The 16,501-nt window shown below is 41.8% G+C and overlaps 2 protein-coding genes across 11 annotated transcripts in view; one reads left to right on the top strand and one right to left on the bottom strand.

Moving 5' to 3' along the window:
- coro2ba (coronin, actin binding protein, 2Ba) overlaps positions 1-8,699 on the top strand; it is a 46,635-nt gene extending 37,936 nt beyond the window's left edge. For all 8 annotated transcript variants that reach the window (XM_040136088.1, XM_040136072.1, XM_040136080.1 and 5 more), the window contains 8 exons: positions 652-816; positions 2,201-2,317; positions 2,433-2,537; positions 3,373-3,469; positions 3,562-3,674; positions 4,179-4,269; positions 5,899-6,038; positions 6,689-8,699. In XM_040136088.1, coding sequence (XP_039992022.1) covers positions 652-816; positions 2,201-2,317; positions 2,433-2,537; positions 3,373-3,469; positions 3,562-3,674; positions 4,179-4,269; positions 5,899-6,038; positions 6,689-6,823 — 963 coding nt within the window. In that variant the 3' untranslated portion in view covers positions 6,824-8,699. The remainder of the gene's footprint in view (positions 1-651; positions 817-2,200; positions 2,318-2,432; positions 2,538-3,372; positions 3,470-3,561; positions 3,675-4,178; positions 4,270-5,898; positions 6,039-6,688) is intronic.
- A 1,103-nt stretch (positions 8,700-9,802) lies between these two features.
- On the bottom strand, positions 9,803-16,171 carry anp32a (acidic (leucine-rich) nuclear phosphoprotein 32 family, member A). 3 transcript variants are annotated; one of them, XM_040158566.1, is made up of 7 exons: positions 15,992-16,171; positions 12,288-12,437; positions 12,080-12,202; positions 11,780-11,978; positions 11,527-11,642; positions 11,371-11,425; positions 9,803-10,334 (listed from the first exon to the last, which is right to left on the bottom strand). In XM_040158566.1, the coding sequence occupies exons 1-7, from the start codon at positions 16,043-16,045 to the stop codon at positions 10,267-10,269; spliced, it is 765 nt and encodes a 254-aa protein (XP_040014500.1). In that variant the 5' UTR covers positions 16,046-16,171; the 3' UTR covers positions 9,803-10,266. The 3 variants fall into 3 exon arrangements, with proteins under 3 accessions (XP_040014500.1, XP_040012812.1, XP_040013686.1); XM_040156878.1 differs by lacking the exon at positions 15,992-16,171 and adding an exon at positions 13,284-13,364; XM_040157752.1 differs by lacking the exon at positions 15,992-16,171 and adding an exon at positions 13,284-13,364 and having other exon boundaries at positions 9,803-10,331.
- Positions 16,172-16,501: the final 330 nt, after the last annotated feature.

The raw sequence follows: 16,501 nt of genomic DNA, 5'->3' as shown, positions 1-16,501 counted from the left end.
TTAGCTCATCTCAGGTAGTTACTTTGTCATATTGAAAGTATTTTTAGTGATATACCATTGCGCTGGATTAGTCAGTTAGTTGATCTGAGGAAAATTAAACTAACAATTTTGTTAGTCGATAAATTGTTTACATCATTTATCAAGCAGCGGGGGCAACTAATTGCTGGTTCTAGCATCTTGAATGTGAGGACCTGGCACCTTTCTTTTCTCTTTAACATTGTAAATTGAATATTGCCGGGTTTTTGTCAGACCCAACACGAACCGTAAAGATGACACTTTGGGCTCTAACACTAAATATTTATGGATCAATAGATTTACCAAAACACTAATGTACACTAATATTAGTCAGTAATGAATATAATAATTTGTTGGAGCCTGTGTATCGACTTTCTCTCAACAGACGTGCATACTTAAATTAGTGATTTCCAAAGAACAGAGTTGGGATATATAGAACCCAGTTACTACTTAGGCTCTTTTGCAACGATGAGGCATTCTTCCTATTTCCCCTTTCACCTTATTCCACTGTTTGCAGCAGTAGCACACAAAAACAAAGCCCAATTTCACTCACAACCTCACTACATCATCACACCAGTGATCCACCAAAGCCATCCAACACCTCCGCCCCAACAATCTTTTACCTGACCGTGTCAGATCCTGATCTGGAACCTGGAGACCGGAGAGCCGGTGAAGATGATCGACTGTCACACTGACGTCATCCTCAGCATGTCCTTCAACACCGACGGCAGCCTGCTGGCCACCAGCTGCAAAGACAAGAAGCTGCGAGTCATCGAGCCACGCTCTGGGAGAGTCCTTCAGGTTAGAGGGAGGCGGCTGATATTTTTGTGTGGAGTGTGCATGGACAAATGATCTATTCACTGGCCATACGGACAGTATTCAGTTTGAATATTTATAATGCATTTTACTTCTACTGAACCTCTCATTCGCCACAGGAATTTAAAATAATGACCATATATTAGCTGTTAGCAAGTACACTACATGGCCAAACACTATAAAGTATGTGGACATGCCATTTGTGTACTTCTGGAATTTCTTTTCATTGATAAGGCCACGCACCGTAGTTCCAGTTAAAGAAAATCTTACTTTCACTCCCAATGCTGCAGCTTACAGGGATATTTTAGACAGTTTGCTTCCAACGTTGTGGTTTGTTTAGGACCCTTTTTTTGTTTTAACAAATAACGCCCTGGTGCACAAAGCAGAATCGAAAAACAAATGGTTTTTCTATGTTCGGGGAGCACAAACTTTTCTGGCCTGCACAGATCCCTGACCTCAAGCCCTCCAACACCTTTGGAACAAATTGATTCTTCCAATGTCAGTGACTGACCTCACTAATGCTCTTGTGAATGTACTGGGAGCAAATTTCTGCTTCCCCAGAAGAGCGAAGGCTGTTACAGCAGCAGATTAATGCCCATTCTGTCGGAGTGAGATATTAACCGTCACCTAATGTGTAATGTCAGGGTGACGGCATAAATACAATTTCACCATACTGTGAACTGTGTACAGACATTGGTTCTTGACCCCTAGAGGGCGATAGATAAATTGAAGCTCTATTAAATTTTCCCACTAATTCGATTTGTAAATCCAATATTTTTATTACATTCATTTCAAATTTACTCAGGAACTTTTAAGATATTCCCAGCTACTATAAAAAGCAAAAACTGGTCTGCCACCTCTTCTTAACCTCTAAATGTTTGACTTTGGTGATCCTGCCGCCTGATCCGCGTGCCGCTCCCCTGCTGCACCAAGTGGAGGTGATTGAGACAAGGCAGCAGGAGTGGGAAGAGAAAGAGGGACAAATCTTAAAAAAGTTCTGTTCCTGAAATACAGATTTACATTTAAAGATTCCAACAGAGCCATATTGTTGACTGTGGGATTAGTAAACGAGATATGATTATAATTATGCTCAATTGCAACACTCTCAGACTTACTGTATAAAAACTGGAAGCAGTCATACCATACTTCATGCCATTAATTTATGAGGGACCCCTGAGTAATTATAAAAATGAAACTGAAATTTTTCAAACGACTCTCAGCGGCTCAGTGTGAGTTTTCATGTCTTTATTCTCCACCGTCACAAGAATATCCTGAATAAATGCTCTTAACACATTACAGAAATAGCTCTTCCTGGCAGGTGTATGTAGCATTAAAGCGTCGCTCTGTCTTTTACCCACTGCTCCACCAGCAAACCAGTTGTAAGAACCACCGTGTAAACCGAGTGGTGTTCCTTGGCAACATGAAGCGGCTGCTCACCACAGGGGTTTCTCGCTGGAACACCCGGCAGATCGCTCTCTGGGATCAGGTCAGACAACACCTCCATATGGCTCATGCCTATAATGCCAGAGTGGGTGGAGCAAATTTGTGTGTGTGTGTGTGTGTGTGTGAGATTAATTCCCTGTGTGTGTTGCTCTTCCCAGGAGGATTTGTCCATGCCAATTGTGGAAGAGGACATAGACGGCCTCTCAGGACTGTTGTTTCCCTTCTATGATGCTGACACACACATGTTGTACCTGGCAGGCAAGGTTAGAACTGCCTTACTGCATCGCAGCATTGATTTTATTTTTGACTGCAGTAATATTTCCCTGATTTAATGTTGTTTACTACGTGTGAAAAGTACTATTTTTGATTGACAAAAATAGTGCACTGCCTTTATTTGCAGAAAATGTATTACCGGTAAACACTTCCGGTCTTTTGTCCCTCATCAAGTTATTGATATAGAATGTAAAAGGACCTGGAGAGACAGGTGGTCATTTGTGTAGGTAACAGTTTTCAGGCACTCAGTACAACATCAGTGTGGCAACTACGTAAACAAGTTATAAGCCGTTTCAAAGTCCAACAGTTAACACCAATAAATAATCAGATGAACTAAACTAAAGCTGCAAAATAAAGTAATAATTGTAATTTTCCATCTAAATAACACAAAATATTTGTCACTACCCAGCTCAAGGCTGGACAGAGAACGGCAGACCACACATCGTTGTGACTAAAATTAAGTTTATTTTACACAACTAAAAGGAAAATTAACCTATAGACAAACTAAACGCAACAAAACGAAATGGAGCAGAAAGGAAGGATTGGCTGACTGCCATCAGCTTTATATAGTGCAGCCAGACCAGGTGAGTAGGTGTCATTGCTTTACAATAGATGGAGCTTTGCATCTTCATCTACGGTATATTTACACAAAATCGAAAAACAGCACAGTTTTGCTTTGGGAATCGGAGCATTACAAGGCCACACAACACTATTGTGACCTTTTGAGCATTAAAATGCCTAATGTAAGAAGAAAGAAAAAAAAACGTCTTTCAAGAGCTACTATTTTGGTTGTAATGTAATAGCCACACTCTGGTGCCTTGGCAGGGGGACGGCAACATCCGTTACTTTGAGATTACCACGGAAAAGCCGTACATCCAATACCTAATGGAATTCCGGTCCCCGGCCCCTCAGAAAGGACTAGGTGAGTCATATGTCGTATGCTCTCACCCACTGAGATGATTCCATGTTGTCAAAGCGGTCCTGTCATCGCGAGCTTACTGTTCTTGGCTGCAGGTGTGATGCCAAAGCATGGGCTGGACGTGGCAGCCTGCGAGGTGTACCGCTTCTACAAGCTAGTCACCCTGAAGGGTTTGATTGAGCCCATTTCAATGATTGTGCCAAGGAGGGTGAGTGGGAATGAAACAATGGAATATAACTGATTCTACGCTATTCTCTCATTATTACTCATTTCTGCAATATAAACCATTATTCCAGCACTTAATGAGTTAAAAAACTGTTCATTTTTTGACTGAATTGAATCAACCTCTCTCGGCAACACTTTGACGCTATAGTATTGCGGCACGTAATAAAAAGAAATGTACGTGAGTAAGCGAGATAATAAAAAAGCTAACAGCAAACAAGGACAGGGGTGATAATGATAAGCTGAAAATTGGTTTGACTTGTCAACAGACATGTTGGTCGCTGGTAGCAAAACCCAAACAAGAGGCCAGCAAATGATAACATGATCACCGAGGCATTGATGTGGCTGAAGAATATTTTCAAACCCATGCAGAGAGGTTACATTTTATGCTTTGAGAAGAATAAATCTTGTTTAGGACACCATAAAATGACCCCCGCCCCCCAAACCAGACTTTAAAACGAGAATGTATGTGCTGTTTCCTGTTTTACAGTCAGACACATACCAGGAGGACATCTACCCCATGACAGCAGGAACAGAACCTGCGCTGTCCGCCAGCGAATGGCTGAGCGGCATTGATAGAGGTAAACTACACTTAAGACACGCACTGGATTGGCTAACGCTCCTTTGGTGGTTCATGAAAAAAAACGTTTTACCAGAGGCCACGTGTTACCAAATATAAACCCACGTTACGCAAAGATCTTAATCGAATACCAGAAAACCATCACATTTGACTTTGTGAATAACATGCTTGCATGCGAGACTGATGCGATGTGCTGGAACTCATTTCTTAGGCATGACAGATATTTCAAAATAAAGCTGCAGTAAAGCAGGGTAATGAAAGGTCACCTTCAATCACTGTGTCTTTTATTTTGTTCACTTCTTCTTCGTTGCCAACTCTTCACACCGCGTCAGGCGTGTCTTGTATTGTCACCAACATGGTGCAAACTGCCACAGATATTTTCTTTTAACCAGCATCATACAACTTGAACTGGGCTCTGATTTGCATTTCATTTGGGTCTTTAAATTACAGCATCATCCAATTGGGCATTAAATCCAGGAGGTAGTCTGTTTTGTTTCGCCTGATCACCTCAAATCGTCAGTGTCGGTCTGCACTCAACATGTGTGTATCTCATAACAAAGGCCTACGTCAAACTGCCTTTTTTTTCAAGTTTTTCTAATAGATAAGAAACATAATCTAACACAAGACAACATAATACAGTAAGTATGAAAAACAAAGATAAAAAAGGGGGCACAAAGTATGAATAAAATACCACATAATACAACATACATTGGGTAGCATGTTCTCATTATAAAAAAGTATGAATATTTATTGGGTTATGTTTCTTTCTTTATTAACTTTAAAAACTGAGACCAAACTTCATAAAACTTCCATTGATAATTATTAGTCGTTGCGATTGAAGATTCAAACGAGGCAACGTCCATCGTTCATTTTAACCGATCAGCAAAAACCGGCTTTGTCTGACTCTTCCAATGGTGGAGAACAGTCCTTGAAGCGCCAATAAAGCCTGCCAGCACAAGTCCAAATTTTTGTTTGGATACACCTGGTGCTAGGAGAGAGAAACTCCTAATAGACACAGCTGGGGGAGATTTATAAAACCCCTGTTTCCAAAAAGGAGAAACAAAAGAACGGTCCCACAATAAATTACGAAAGGTACCTGCTACCTTGTTTTAATTTTAACTGGTGTATATTTATAACTGTGTATAATTTGGTTGAGTGCGAATTTGCCCACGGCATCCCTAACTGACCGACCGCCATCAGCCTTTATTTTTTCCCACATACCTTCTTCTATGTTTGAATTAAGACTGCTTTCCAAAATTCCCAAAACAATTAAATGTTCACAGATGTCATACCACCTAGGCAAATTAAAACAGGCCTTCTGCCTTTTAATCGTTCTCCGGTGTCACCCCCTTGGAAATAATTTAATGCTTACCGAACTTTCGAAAACCCACGGAAGGATTCAATGAGATAAACTACAGATTCTTGTATGCAGACCAGTTTTTAGATGACCAAAAGACATATGGATGTCCATGGGCTAAAAAGATGTCATAGTTATCGGGGTTAGACACACCAAGTACAACACGGAGCAACAATAGATTCCCTGTGGTGGCCTGTGAAGGACTGAAGCCTCTTTGTGCATTGTGTTGGTTTTCATACGCTGAGGAGTGTTTTTGCTCCTTTGTGCAAACAGACCCAGTCTTGATGTCCCTGAAGGACGGTTACCGACGGCCCAACCAGTTAGTGTTCAAGGCCCCAGTGAAGGAAAAGAAGAGTGTGGTGGTGAATGGGATCGACCTGCTTGAGAACGTACCACCCAGGACAGAGAACGAGGTGTTTGAAGAACTAATGCTGTGAATGAGACTGTTATCTCTCAACTCTGCTCTTCCTCTATTAGAAAAGTACCAAATAAAACTAGTATTAAAAACCAGTGGCAAGGGCTCTGAAGGAGTCAGAATATTACAAATAATAAAGCAGTAAATAATCTCCAATAGCATATTGAATCATGAAGTTATGGCACTGATATACTATATATTATATTGGTATTTGTTTTTGTTGTACAACTGTGTGTGTGTGTGTGTATATATATATATATATATATATATATATATGTATATGTGTGTGTGTGTGTGTGTGTGTGTGTGTGTGTGTGTGTGTGTGTGTGTGTGTATGTATATGTACACACACAATATAAAAAATCTGCTAAATGGACCTTGAGGTGAGATTGATTTGTCAACCAACAGACTGTTTTCAAAAATAGAGAAGAGTTTATTCTATATAGTGGGTGCAGATCTGTTGTGAGGTGGCGTGTGAGTAATGTAAACCTGCCACGACTCTCTGTGGTGCCAACACATTTTACATCATGCAAATCTCCTCTGGCTTTTCATATTTTGCTCTTTTTTTCTAGCTCTTGATGCTTGTGTGAAAGTATATTCGTTACATGCATGTTCTTCCGTGTGTGTTTTGTCTTTTTGGTTACGAAGCTCCTGCGGATGTTCTTCCGGCAGCAGGATGAGCTCCGGCGGCTGAAGGAGGAGCTGACCACAAAGGATGTGCGAATACGCCAACTGGAGCTGGAGCTCAACAACCTGAAGAACGTTAGCCCCAACAACGTCTGACCTCTTAGCCTCCTGGACTGGCAAAGCTGCTTCCTTTGCCCCCAGTTCTGACCTCCAACAAGCTTCTGAGCCCTCGCCCTCCGCTTTTTTGATATATCATGTTATATCATAACTTCATTCCTACTGCCCCGCATAGTGCACACAATAATATGATAACTGTTGGATAATGTCTTAGCTGGTGCAATTACTGGAATATTGTAATAATGACAAATATGATACGTAAAGGGAGGCAAGGCAGTGTTCATGGATCGCCAGTTTAACATGAAATCAATGATAGGGAAAGTTTGAGATCCAGTCAGTTTTGGTATTGTCTGTTTTTACAAATGAATATTCTTGATCTATCATAGTCTCAAGTGTTTTGTTCAGTTATTGCATATTTTCGGCCAGACCGCCTAGTTTTTTTTGTCTCACTATGCCTTTTTGTTGAGGCAAAACTGAAATATATTAAGACTGTCACTGGCTCCTATTTTTTCTTCCCCAAGGCCTTAGACCCTGCTGCAGACACAGTTTGGAGCGAGCTGCAACATCATCTCAAAATGGCTGACATGAAGTAGTTTTGCACCAAACAGACAAAAAGAGCATTTCGAGACATGGATCGTGTTTTCCACAGAGCTGCTTTATCACGTTACTTCTTTTCTCATCTACAAACGTTGGCTATATATTTACTTCACAACACTGACACATAGAGTAGCTACCCAAATGCCGTATTATCCCAAGGAGTGGACACTTCATTCACTTAAAGAATTTTTATTCTTTATTTAGACAGTGGGAAAAGCAGCTGGGGAGACATGTTCCAGAGGTGGTGGACTTGCGTAACTACTCAAATATAGTCTCAAGGGAAGCTTTGCAGGTTTTTTTTGTTTTGTTTTGTTTTTAGGGCTAATTTTGAGGATGGGCGATAATGTATATATTGGCTTTTATTTATTTGTCACATTGTACCTCTTTAGCTAATAACATGTATAAATTGTTTAATCCCATTTGTCTTTGTATGATGTGGCTGCGCAAGTATTGATTGTGATGCTTGACAGATTTTGCTGAATGTCTCCAGTTGAAATGGTGCAAGATTTGTGTGAAACTGCACCGTAAATGGTATTAGTTTAACTCCAACAACGTAACTTGAGATAAGGTGTGAATATATATTCTTGCCTGTTCATAACAGTTTAGAAAACTGTAATAATAACCATCCTTTTACTTTTAATCTAAGTATATTACTATTACTGAGACGTGTTTACCGTAGATGTGTATTTTGCTCCAGACTCAAGGTCATTTGTCTCTCCTCTTCCACGTATATCATCAATACACTTAGGCTAGATTGGATTCAAATGCTTGTACCATCAAACAGGTTTTTTTTTCCTACACTCTGAAATTGAAGAGAATTGGGTACTGGATTAACATTTGATTGGCTCTATTATACCGGCCAGGTTCAAGCAGTTACCAAAAAGATTCTGCTAAACAGGCCGCGTGTTTTGTAATCCAAGCCCAGTCACGTCCCGCGGGGTGTTATTACTTACTCTGCTCTTGGTGGACTAAGACAAGTAAAAATATGAATCCACTGCATGGAATTTTTACCCTGAGTAAGTAAAAATTAAGTTGAGGACTGAAGGTCACAAGTCTTCCTGATAGCATAACGGCAGGTGCACAAAAGGGTCTAAAGCTTTATAGCTTCAGTTAAAACCATCAGGAAAAAAAACCAAATGAACCCTTTAAAAGGTATAGACATTAATGGTAAATGTATGTTTCTTCCAGGAAAAATAAAAAGGCTACAGTGAAAGTGGACAGTGTGGGAAAAGGATCTACCTGAGACTGACGAGCTACATTCAGAGATGGGCGAAGCCGCAGCGGGAGTTTTCATTTTAGGGCCTCTCGTGTAGTTGTACTAAAGACTAAAAAATCAGCCACTTGACGGCTCATTTTTGGGAGGGTAGGATAACAAGGTCTTTGAGAAAATAGTGTTACCATCGCTCCAAATTTGTTTGACACTGAACCTGATAAACTCTTTGAGAAAACAAGTGAACCGCAGCTTATATTTGCTCGGCCTGGTCTTTGTTAATGCTGGAGGTCTTGTACATCTAATGTGGCGCTTACAGTGTCACATCTCAGTCTACTGGAAAATGTATCCTGGATTGGATTTCCATGTGGAGAGAAAAAAAAAAATGAAGACTGTCATCAATACCCGATGACTTGAAACTGGAATTCTGTATACACTTCACTGTGTCATTGTACAAGGACCACAAAATTCAAAACGTATATAAAAGGGATTTATTGAAGTGAATGGAGGGGAAAAGAAAGAGAATTTGGCTGATGACAGTGGATTTAACAGGGTGAAAAATCACTGAGGTAGGCCAATTTGACCATTGCGTATATTAGTGAAAACAAAGTCCAAATAACTGACCGTTTACACTTTGAAACAATACATTTTCAATGCACATAAGTTGCAGTTGTAACCTCCATTTATAATCAATTACTTCTCTACACTACCACCACAAATTCAAACATTGCCACCTGTGTGTCACAGAAAAGAACATGGGAAAAGCAATCATGAGTTCTGATGTTGAACATTTCTCTTTATGGAAAGATTATGCATACAAAGTTATCTTCAAATTCAAGAAATTTCACACTGCGTATTTTAGATAAAGCAGCATACATATTTAATATCTTATTACAATTCATAGTTTCACCTCGGTTGTCTGTTTCAATGTCTGCCGTCATCAAAGAGAATACAAAAAAATAGATTTGGTCATTATTTACAAGAACACGTAATTTCCGAACTATCAAAGCTGAGGGTTTAAGGAGGAGGAGCAGCTTTGACAAGGGCAGACATTTTTTTGCTATATGATTTAAAAATATGCCCTGTGAGGGTCACACTGTGCATGTTCAGACAGAAGTTTCACACCAGGACAGCAGAGAGTATTGGCATACTGGTGACACTACAAACACATAACTTACATTTAAAAAAAAAAAAAAAAAAAAAGTACAATGCAAAAATAAGTTTAAGACAAGGAGAGAACAGCCATACATGAAATCCAGTAGTTGACTTTAAAATGTATCGGACATGCACTCTTTTTTTTTTTTTTGTTTCGCTTTTTGTTTTTTTCTTTTGAAGGGGAGTCTTAAAATACACAAGTCATCAGAAACTGGTCTTACACAAACAGTGAGAAAACAAAAACAAGTCTTAAAAAGGTTCATCTTTGCTATCGTTTGATATTACAAAATTGGTGTCCACAAAGCAGTCAAAAGTGGACAGTAAAGACTGAAACACGGGAGCATCAAAGATACATAAATTTAACTTATTTCTCCAGACAACCCCATCTACCTGACTGGCCAATAACAAAAACCACTCCTACTGCAATATGAAACTGGGGGGAAAAAATACATGGGGCTGTTGGGAAGTGACTGGGAGATACAAGTTTAAAACAGTTCACAACTTAGCTTCATGAGGACTCTCAATCATCTTCATCCTCCTCCCCTTCTTCGTCCACTTCCCTTTTTCTCTTCTGACCTCGCTCTTCTTCTAGAAAACAGGAGTCACGTTTAAAAAGATGCAGCCGCCAGAATCGAGCAAATAAACTGTCAAACTTCTCTTTCAGGTGTTTTGCGTCACGGCGACAGCAACGCCGGCTCAAACTGTTGGCAATTTTCACGTTTCAAGACAGGTTTGCATCGCTTTGTGATGGACAATAAAGGTTTTCTGAATCAAGCGGGTTAAGAGTATGTAGTGTGTTGACACCAGAAAAATGACTAAATTACGTAATCCCAAAACAAAACGAAAAAAAAAACAACTAAGAAAACCCCTGTTTTCTGAGTGTTGAAGGACACTATTCTAACACAATGAAGTGCACAAAGAAAATGGAGGATCTCCCTGCAGCTGGAAAAACTGTAAGGTAAGGTTGGATGGTACGACCATCACCCAGGAACACTTCAAGAAATACTTTGCTGTCATTTTGTATTTAATTAGACTTTTCATTCTTTTGTCACAATTCCACTGACCTTTACAGGGCGCACGTATCGTACCACTGGTACTATAAAAACAGTTAAGGGTTTCCCGTTGCGGTTCTGAACCACTCGTAGCGCTACGGAGCAATGTTTTTTGTATCGCGCGCACGCTAGAGGACACAAATGCACGTGTTCAATTCTCATTCCATCCCGTACAATGCAATTTTTCTTTTCCCCCAATTAGGCAGAGAAAAATTCTCCCCGATGAGAACGCAAGGCGATACAAAGTCCTGGCACTGGTTTCATGCTATTCTGCTGTTGCTGCTCGGCACCTGGTCTAGGTAACAGGCAAAGAAACGTGGCCGCGAACCAGCAGAAGCAGTAAACTAGCTGGCTAACTTGGATGTGAACAATGTACGATTTGAAGTACTTTTTAAAATCAGGCTCTGTAAAGGTTTTGTGTGGAAGGAAATGCATTCAAAAGGCCTAGATCTCTTTTATACTAGCTGCAAAAAAAAACAGTTTACTATAAAAGTATATGCTGTATACATTTAGCATGTAGTGTGGAATTGGGAGAAAGCTTCTGCGTTAAAGTCAGCCACCATTTTACTCACCCTCGTCATCCTCATCGTCAACCTCCCTGTCATTCAAATCTTCCTCCTCTTCCTCCTTTTTAAAAAAAAAAAAAGATGAGGCAAGGTTAGTATGGTTATTTCCGACTCAACATTTTAACAATTACGGAACGCAAATCTCATTCATTCTCATCCCACCTCTCCACTGAGGTCCTCCTCTTCCTCCTCTTCGTTCTCCTCTTCATCTTCCTCTCCCTCTTCCTCCTCCTCGTCTCCTGGTGCTGCATCTTCATCATACTCCTCCTCATCTACATCTGGGCGAAATCGGTTGGTGGTTAATTAACCGCCAAATGTTCAAATGCCAAAGTTAGCAACGCTGAGAGACGCTAGAAAGAACACAGCCATCAACATGGGGGTATGTGAAGCTCCTTGGCTGTAGCCTCAAACTCACCATCTTCATCTTCCTCGTCATCGTCCAAGCCCTCGGCGTAAACCTCAGCGTCAGAATCTGGTGCCTCCTTGTCGTCTTTGTCATACCCATCCAGGTACGTGAGCTGCGGTAGTAGCTTGAATACGTTGTCTCTGTATTCGTTCAGGTTTGTCACTTCGCAGTTGAAGAGATCTAGGCTTTTCAGGGTCCCCAATTCTTTCTGTCGAAGGAACAATCACGTTTGACAAATAATAAGCCGGCTGCTTTGTATGTGCCCCCCCCCACCACCACCACCACCGAGTATTTTCAGGTCTCGCTTACCAATGGTTCTATTGTGCTGAGGTCTTTAATCTTGTTGCCACTGAGGTTGAGATGTGTTAGGTTGGGGCACTTCTCCGCCAGAACTTCCAACCCTCCTGAGATCCTGTTATCGCTGAGTTCAAGCTGTTGATCAATTAAGCAGTCAAAAAAAATATGCAACACGTCAAAGCCTAAATTATAGACTTGTTTTCCACGGAAAGACACCCACCTTTTTGAGTTTATTTAGCTTTGGCAAGTGGGCAACTGTCGTCAGTCCAACATTGATTGTGCTTAGGAATTCCAGCTCCTCAAATTCATCTGTTAGACCCTCGATCTTGCCTTCGTTTGAGCGACAGTTGTCTAGCACGAGTTCTTTGACCTGTAGAACAAACACATATACCTGGTTAAGCATCTGTCACATTTGAGCATTCAAATGAAAAATCGATAAGAATATGTAAAAGGTTATAATGTTCAAAATATGTTAAGTGTGTGTCCATTTTTCTGCCTGGATCGAAACTAAATTTTAAGTTTTTGCTATTTAAAAGGTTAAAAGTCTTCGGATAAAATCTTTGTTTCAGTTGTTTTATCTGGGAGGAAAGCACTTAAGACTTTTTGATTACTTCTCACTCTGATTCCCACTGAGGCTGACTGCGACTTTACTTCTTCCGAGTCGCTTTGGAAAAAAAAGTGTCTGCGAAAAAAATACAACTTAAAAATGTATTGTAGTATTTAGCACAGCAACACGGGATGATCTACAATTCAACCTTAAAACTCTATCCGCAGTCAAAGTGTCTCATGGTCAGTACATAGTACATTTACTCAAGTACGTGTATGTTACTTGAGTATTACCATTTTTTTTTTTTTTGACACATCTAACTTCTTACCTCACCCGGAGGGAGATATTGTACTTTTTAAAATTCCACTACATTTACTTGACCAGTATAGTTACTACCTACTTTGTAGTTGAAGTTTTTTTTCTTTTTACAAAAAATATATATGATCAGCTTGTAAAATATGGTCCATTACCATCTATTGAACTGCCCAGCAGTAGTAGCTAAAACTGGCTCCACATTGACAAAATACCAAAATGCTCAGTGATACATCAGCAATAACAATCCAATAATGTACATTAGGACTGTAACTCATGATTATTTTCCTTATTTTTTTTCAATTAATTTTGTCTAAAAAATGCCAGAGTATATTGAAAAATGATTTCTCCACACACCAAGGTGACATTTTCAAGTGTCTTGACTTTGTCCGACCAGCAGTCTAAATCCAGAGACATTCAGTATATGAAACAGTAGAGCATCAAATCCTCACATCTGAGGAGGGCTGGAAACAGAAAAAACGTTTGGCATTTTTGCTTTAAAAAAATGACTAAAACGATTGTTTGAATATCAAAATAGTTTCTGTGGATCAACGAATCAATTTAAGTTACTTTTACTTTTTAAGTACATTTTGCTGAAATTACTTATGTACTTTTGCTTAAGTAAACTTCTGAAAGCACGGCGTTGTAATTGTAAGGCAGTATTTTTACTGTATGGTATTGCTATTTTTACTCAGGTAAAAAAAAGGACCTATGTTTCTCCCACCACTGTTATGGTTTCGTAAGACTGATTACACGCCACTTTAATTGAAAAAGATAGAACGCAAGTGCTAGGTGCTGTCGAAGAGATGCAGAAATCTTCTTCCGCCAACATAGTCCCTCAAAAATAGATAAAACAATGTTGTATGCGAAATTTAAGGCAAATTACATATTTTGTTGATTTATGAGGTGAAAAGGAGCAAATACAACCTCTGCAGCAAAGACACTTTAAAAATTTGCCTCGTTTTCAAAGGTTAATGTGCTTCTTATTCAACACACTTAAAAAAAAAAACAAGAAATTAAACCGTAATTGGGCACCCTACTATGTCAGTACTTAGTAACCCCCCCTTTGGCAGATATCACGACTTGCAATCTAAGAGCACTTCTACTCTTGATTTGGGAGTTTTCGCCCACTCCTCTGCAGCCCACTTCAACTTCTGCTGTATTTTTAGGCCGTCGTGCACACAACAGTATTGTTTTTAGATCCACCCACAGGTTTCCAGCGATGTTCAGGTCAGGGGCCTGTGAAGGCCTGCGAGGGCCCACTCCGACAGTGGTTGCATGGGGGCCTCCCATCGGTCTCGCTTCCCCCGGCCGACTGCAGGGCATTCGCATCCAGCATTTGACGGTATTTAGAGGAACCCAATTTTCCTGCCACAGAACCCCAGAGTAAGGGGGGGGGTACTGGCTACCTCTTTTCACTTCAGAAATCAACAAATAAAAAAATTTGCCCATGGGTGTCCAAACTTTTGCATGCAGCAGGGCAGTATATACCACAGTATATTGGGGGGGGGGGGGGGGGGCTCGGCTCATTGTTATCTAAATAGCCTGATATGCGGTCACAGGTGCGCTGCTGTCAGGTATTTTATCTAACGTGACTCAGCCAATCGGCACCGCGGAGCGGGACTACAATAATCAATAATCTGTCGACTGCGCACAGTCCAACGCTCTAGGTATCGCGATGCACCGACTCTCCTCCCTTTGCGTGAATATCACATTCAGCTACTTTTTTTTCCCTTCTTTTTTTTTTTCCTCCCCCCTTCCCTCCCCCAGTAGAAACAGACATACCACGGCGGGTCGTCGGGGTTTTATTTTTTATTTTCATTTTTTTTTTTTTTTCCCCCACTGCTCACCGAGCTCAAGTGTAACACGAGACGTGTGCGCGAGCGGCGGAGATGCACATTAGTCAAAACAAGTCGGGAGCCAAACAGACCTACGAGTCGTGCACAGGGTCATTTGTGAGTAGGAGGGGCGGCTAAAGCCGATTAGATAGCTGCCAGGCAAACGTTTCATTGTCGCTCGTGCTAAACGGTAGCCGATCGGATTGATGGCGCGTGTAGACGTCTGTTAATGAGAAGGTATGATGAGTCGTAACGTCTTTTGTGTCGAATGAACGGGGGATGTTCGCTGTGTTTCGGTTTGCCTTTGTTTCTCGGTAAAATGGCGGCTTGTCCTAGTTCTGGAAAACTGGAGCGACGGCGCGGCTCGGCAGTTTGTTGTCGTTGAGGCAGGATCCCGCGGGCCGACGACGACGGCGGGGAGTCCGGGTGAAAACGGCCCGAGCGAACACGCGGCAGCTTAACGACGGCGCGGGGCTCGTTTGCGCCTCGCGTCTCCGCCCGGCCCGGTGGCCGGTAACGGTCCGCGCCGCCGCCGCTTTCTCTCGGCCGTCTGCGCGCACTGTGGCTGAGGGGCTGCGGCGGGCTCGCCGGCGCGAGCCGTTCTGAACGCCACTTCCCGCAGAAACGACCGAGTTCGGCGGGACCAAGCGGGCAACCGTGGGTCCGGGATGCCGTGGCACGGCGATGGGTCGAGGCTTTTACGCATCGCCGATAATTCCACGACTCTGAGTATCCGCATCCTTCACGCGCCAAGTGCGCGGCTCGAAAGGTGTCGGTAAATGCGTTTCCCAGCCAAAGCATGCAGATGGCACATCAGACAACGGGTGAATAACAATACCACGGGTTTTAAACGAAAAGGGGCGCGTTGGCAGATCAAAAGTTGCAAATATGGCTCCTCACACTGCTTGCCTCGGTTATACTGCTGGCATATATGTGTGTGTGTGTATATATATATTATTAAAAAAAAAAAAAAAAAAAAAAAGCCGTGCTGCATTCTCAAAACTGCACATCCCCAAAACGTGAGCTCGGAGCCGCACAAAAGTTGAACCGGCGTAGCCGCCGCACCTGCCAACTGTAAACACGATCGCGAAGCAACAATGTGACCCCGCGTCTCCATCATCCTTTAACTTGTAGGAAACTTTGTATCCCCACGCCAAGACATCGCACGAAAAGATTCTCCATTAGCCGAGTGCGAAACGTTACCAGCGACGTGTGAGGCCAACTTACATCCGAGGGAGTGCGGTTCCGCAACTCTAGGTGGATTCTTTTCTTCATGTCCATCCTCGATCAGCGCACCCGTGATATGATACACACTTTTAATAATTACTGCAAATGCAACTACCACCTCCAGAACAGACTGCTGTTGTTCATTCAAACTTGATCCGCTCGGTGGGCGGGAGCACGGCGCGGGATTGTCGTCACCGCCGACCAATGGCAGCGGCCAAATAAAGAGGGAACGGATTTACAGACACGCGGGCCAATGAAGCCGCCCTTGTAAAACTGGGTGGGGTTTTTGTTGTTGAAGTTTGGTTGTTTTTTTTTTTTTTTTTTATTTTTTTTTAAGTTAAGTTTACATGGATAATGCTGCACTTACGATGCCGAGCGGTGCTACGCGCCGAGATACGTGCCGCGGGAAAGGGATGCCGCACGTTTGTCTGCGCGTAATGAAGCTCCATCTCCCTGGAAGACCGTGTCCGGCCGGGACGCGGAGCTCTTTGATTTCGTTGGGGTTTTTCT

The sequence above is a fragment of the Xiphias gladius genome, chromosome 1 (genome assembly GCF_016859285.1).
Source record: "Xiphias gladius isolate SHS-SW01 ecotype Sanya breed wild chromosome 1, ASM1685928v1, whole genome shotgun sequence".
Classification (NCBI taxonomy): domain Eukaryota; kingdom Metazoa; phylum Chordata; class Actinopteri; order Istiophoriformes; family Xiphiidae; genus Xiphias; species Xiphias gladius.
This window is presented reverse-complemented; position numbering and strand designations above follow the sequence as displayed.

What these genes read in the sequence shown, in the direction of transcription:
- anp32a (XM_040156878.1), bottom strand. Translation starts at nt 13,343, where the DNA reads ATGTCTCTGGATTTAGACTGCTGGTCGGACAAAGTCAAGACACTTGAA. An exon ending in TGACGAGGAAGATGAAGATG is followed by an intron (nt 11,643 to 11,779) that starts GTGAGTTTGAGG and finishes GATTTCGCCCAG; the next exon opens with ATGTAGATGAGGAGGAGTAT. An exon ending in AGGAGGACCTCAGTGGAGAG is followed by an intron (nt 11,426 to 11,526) that starts GTGGGATGAGAA and finishes TTTTTTAAAAAG; the next exon opens with GAGGAAGAGGAGGAAGATTT.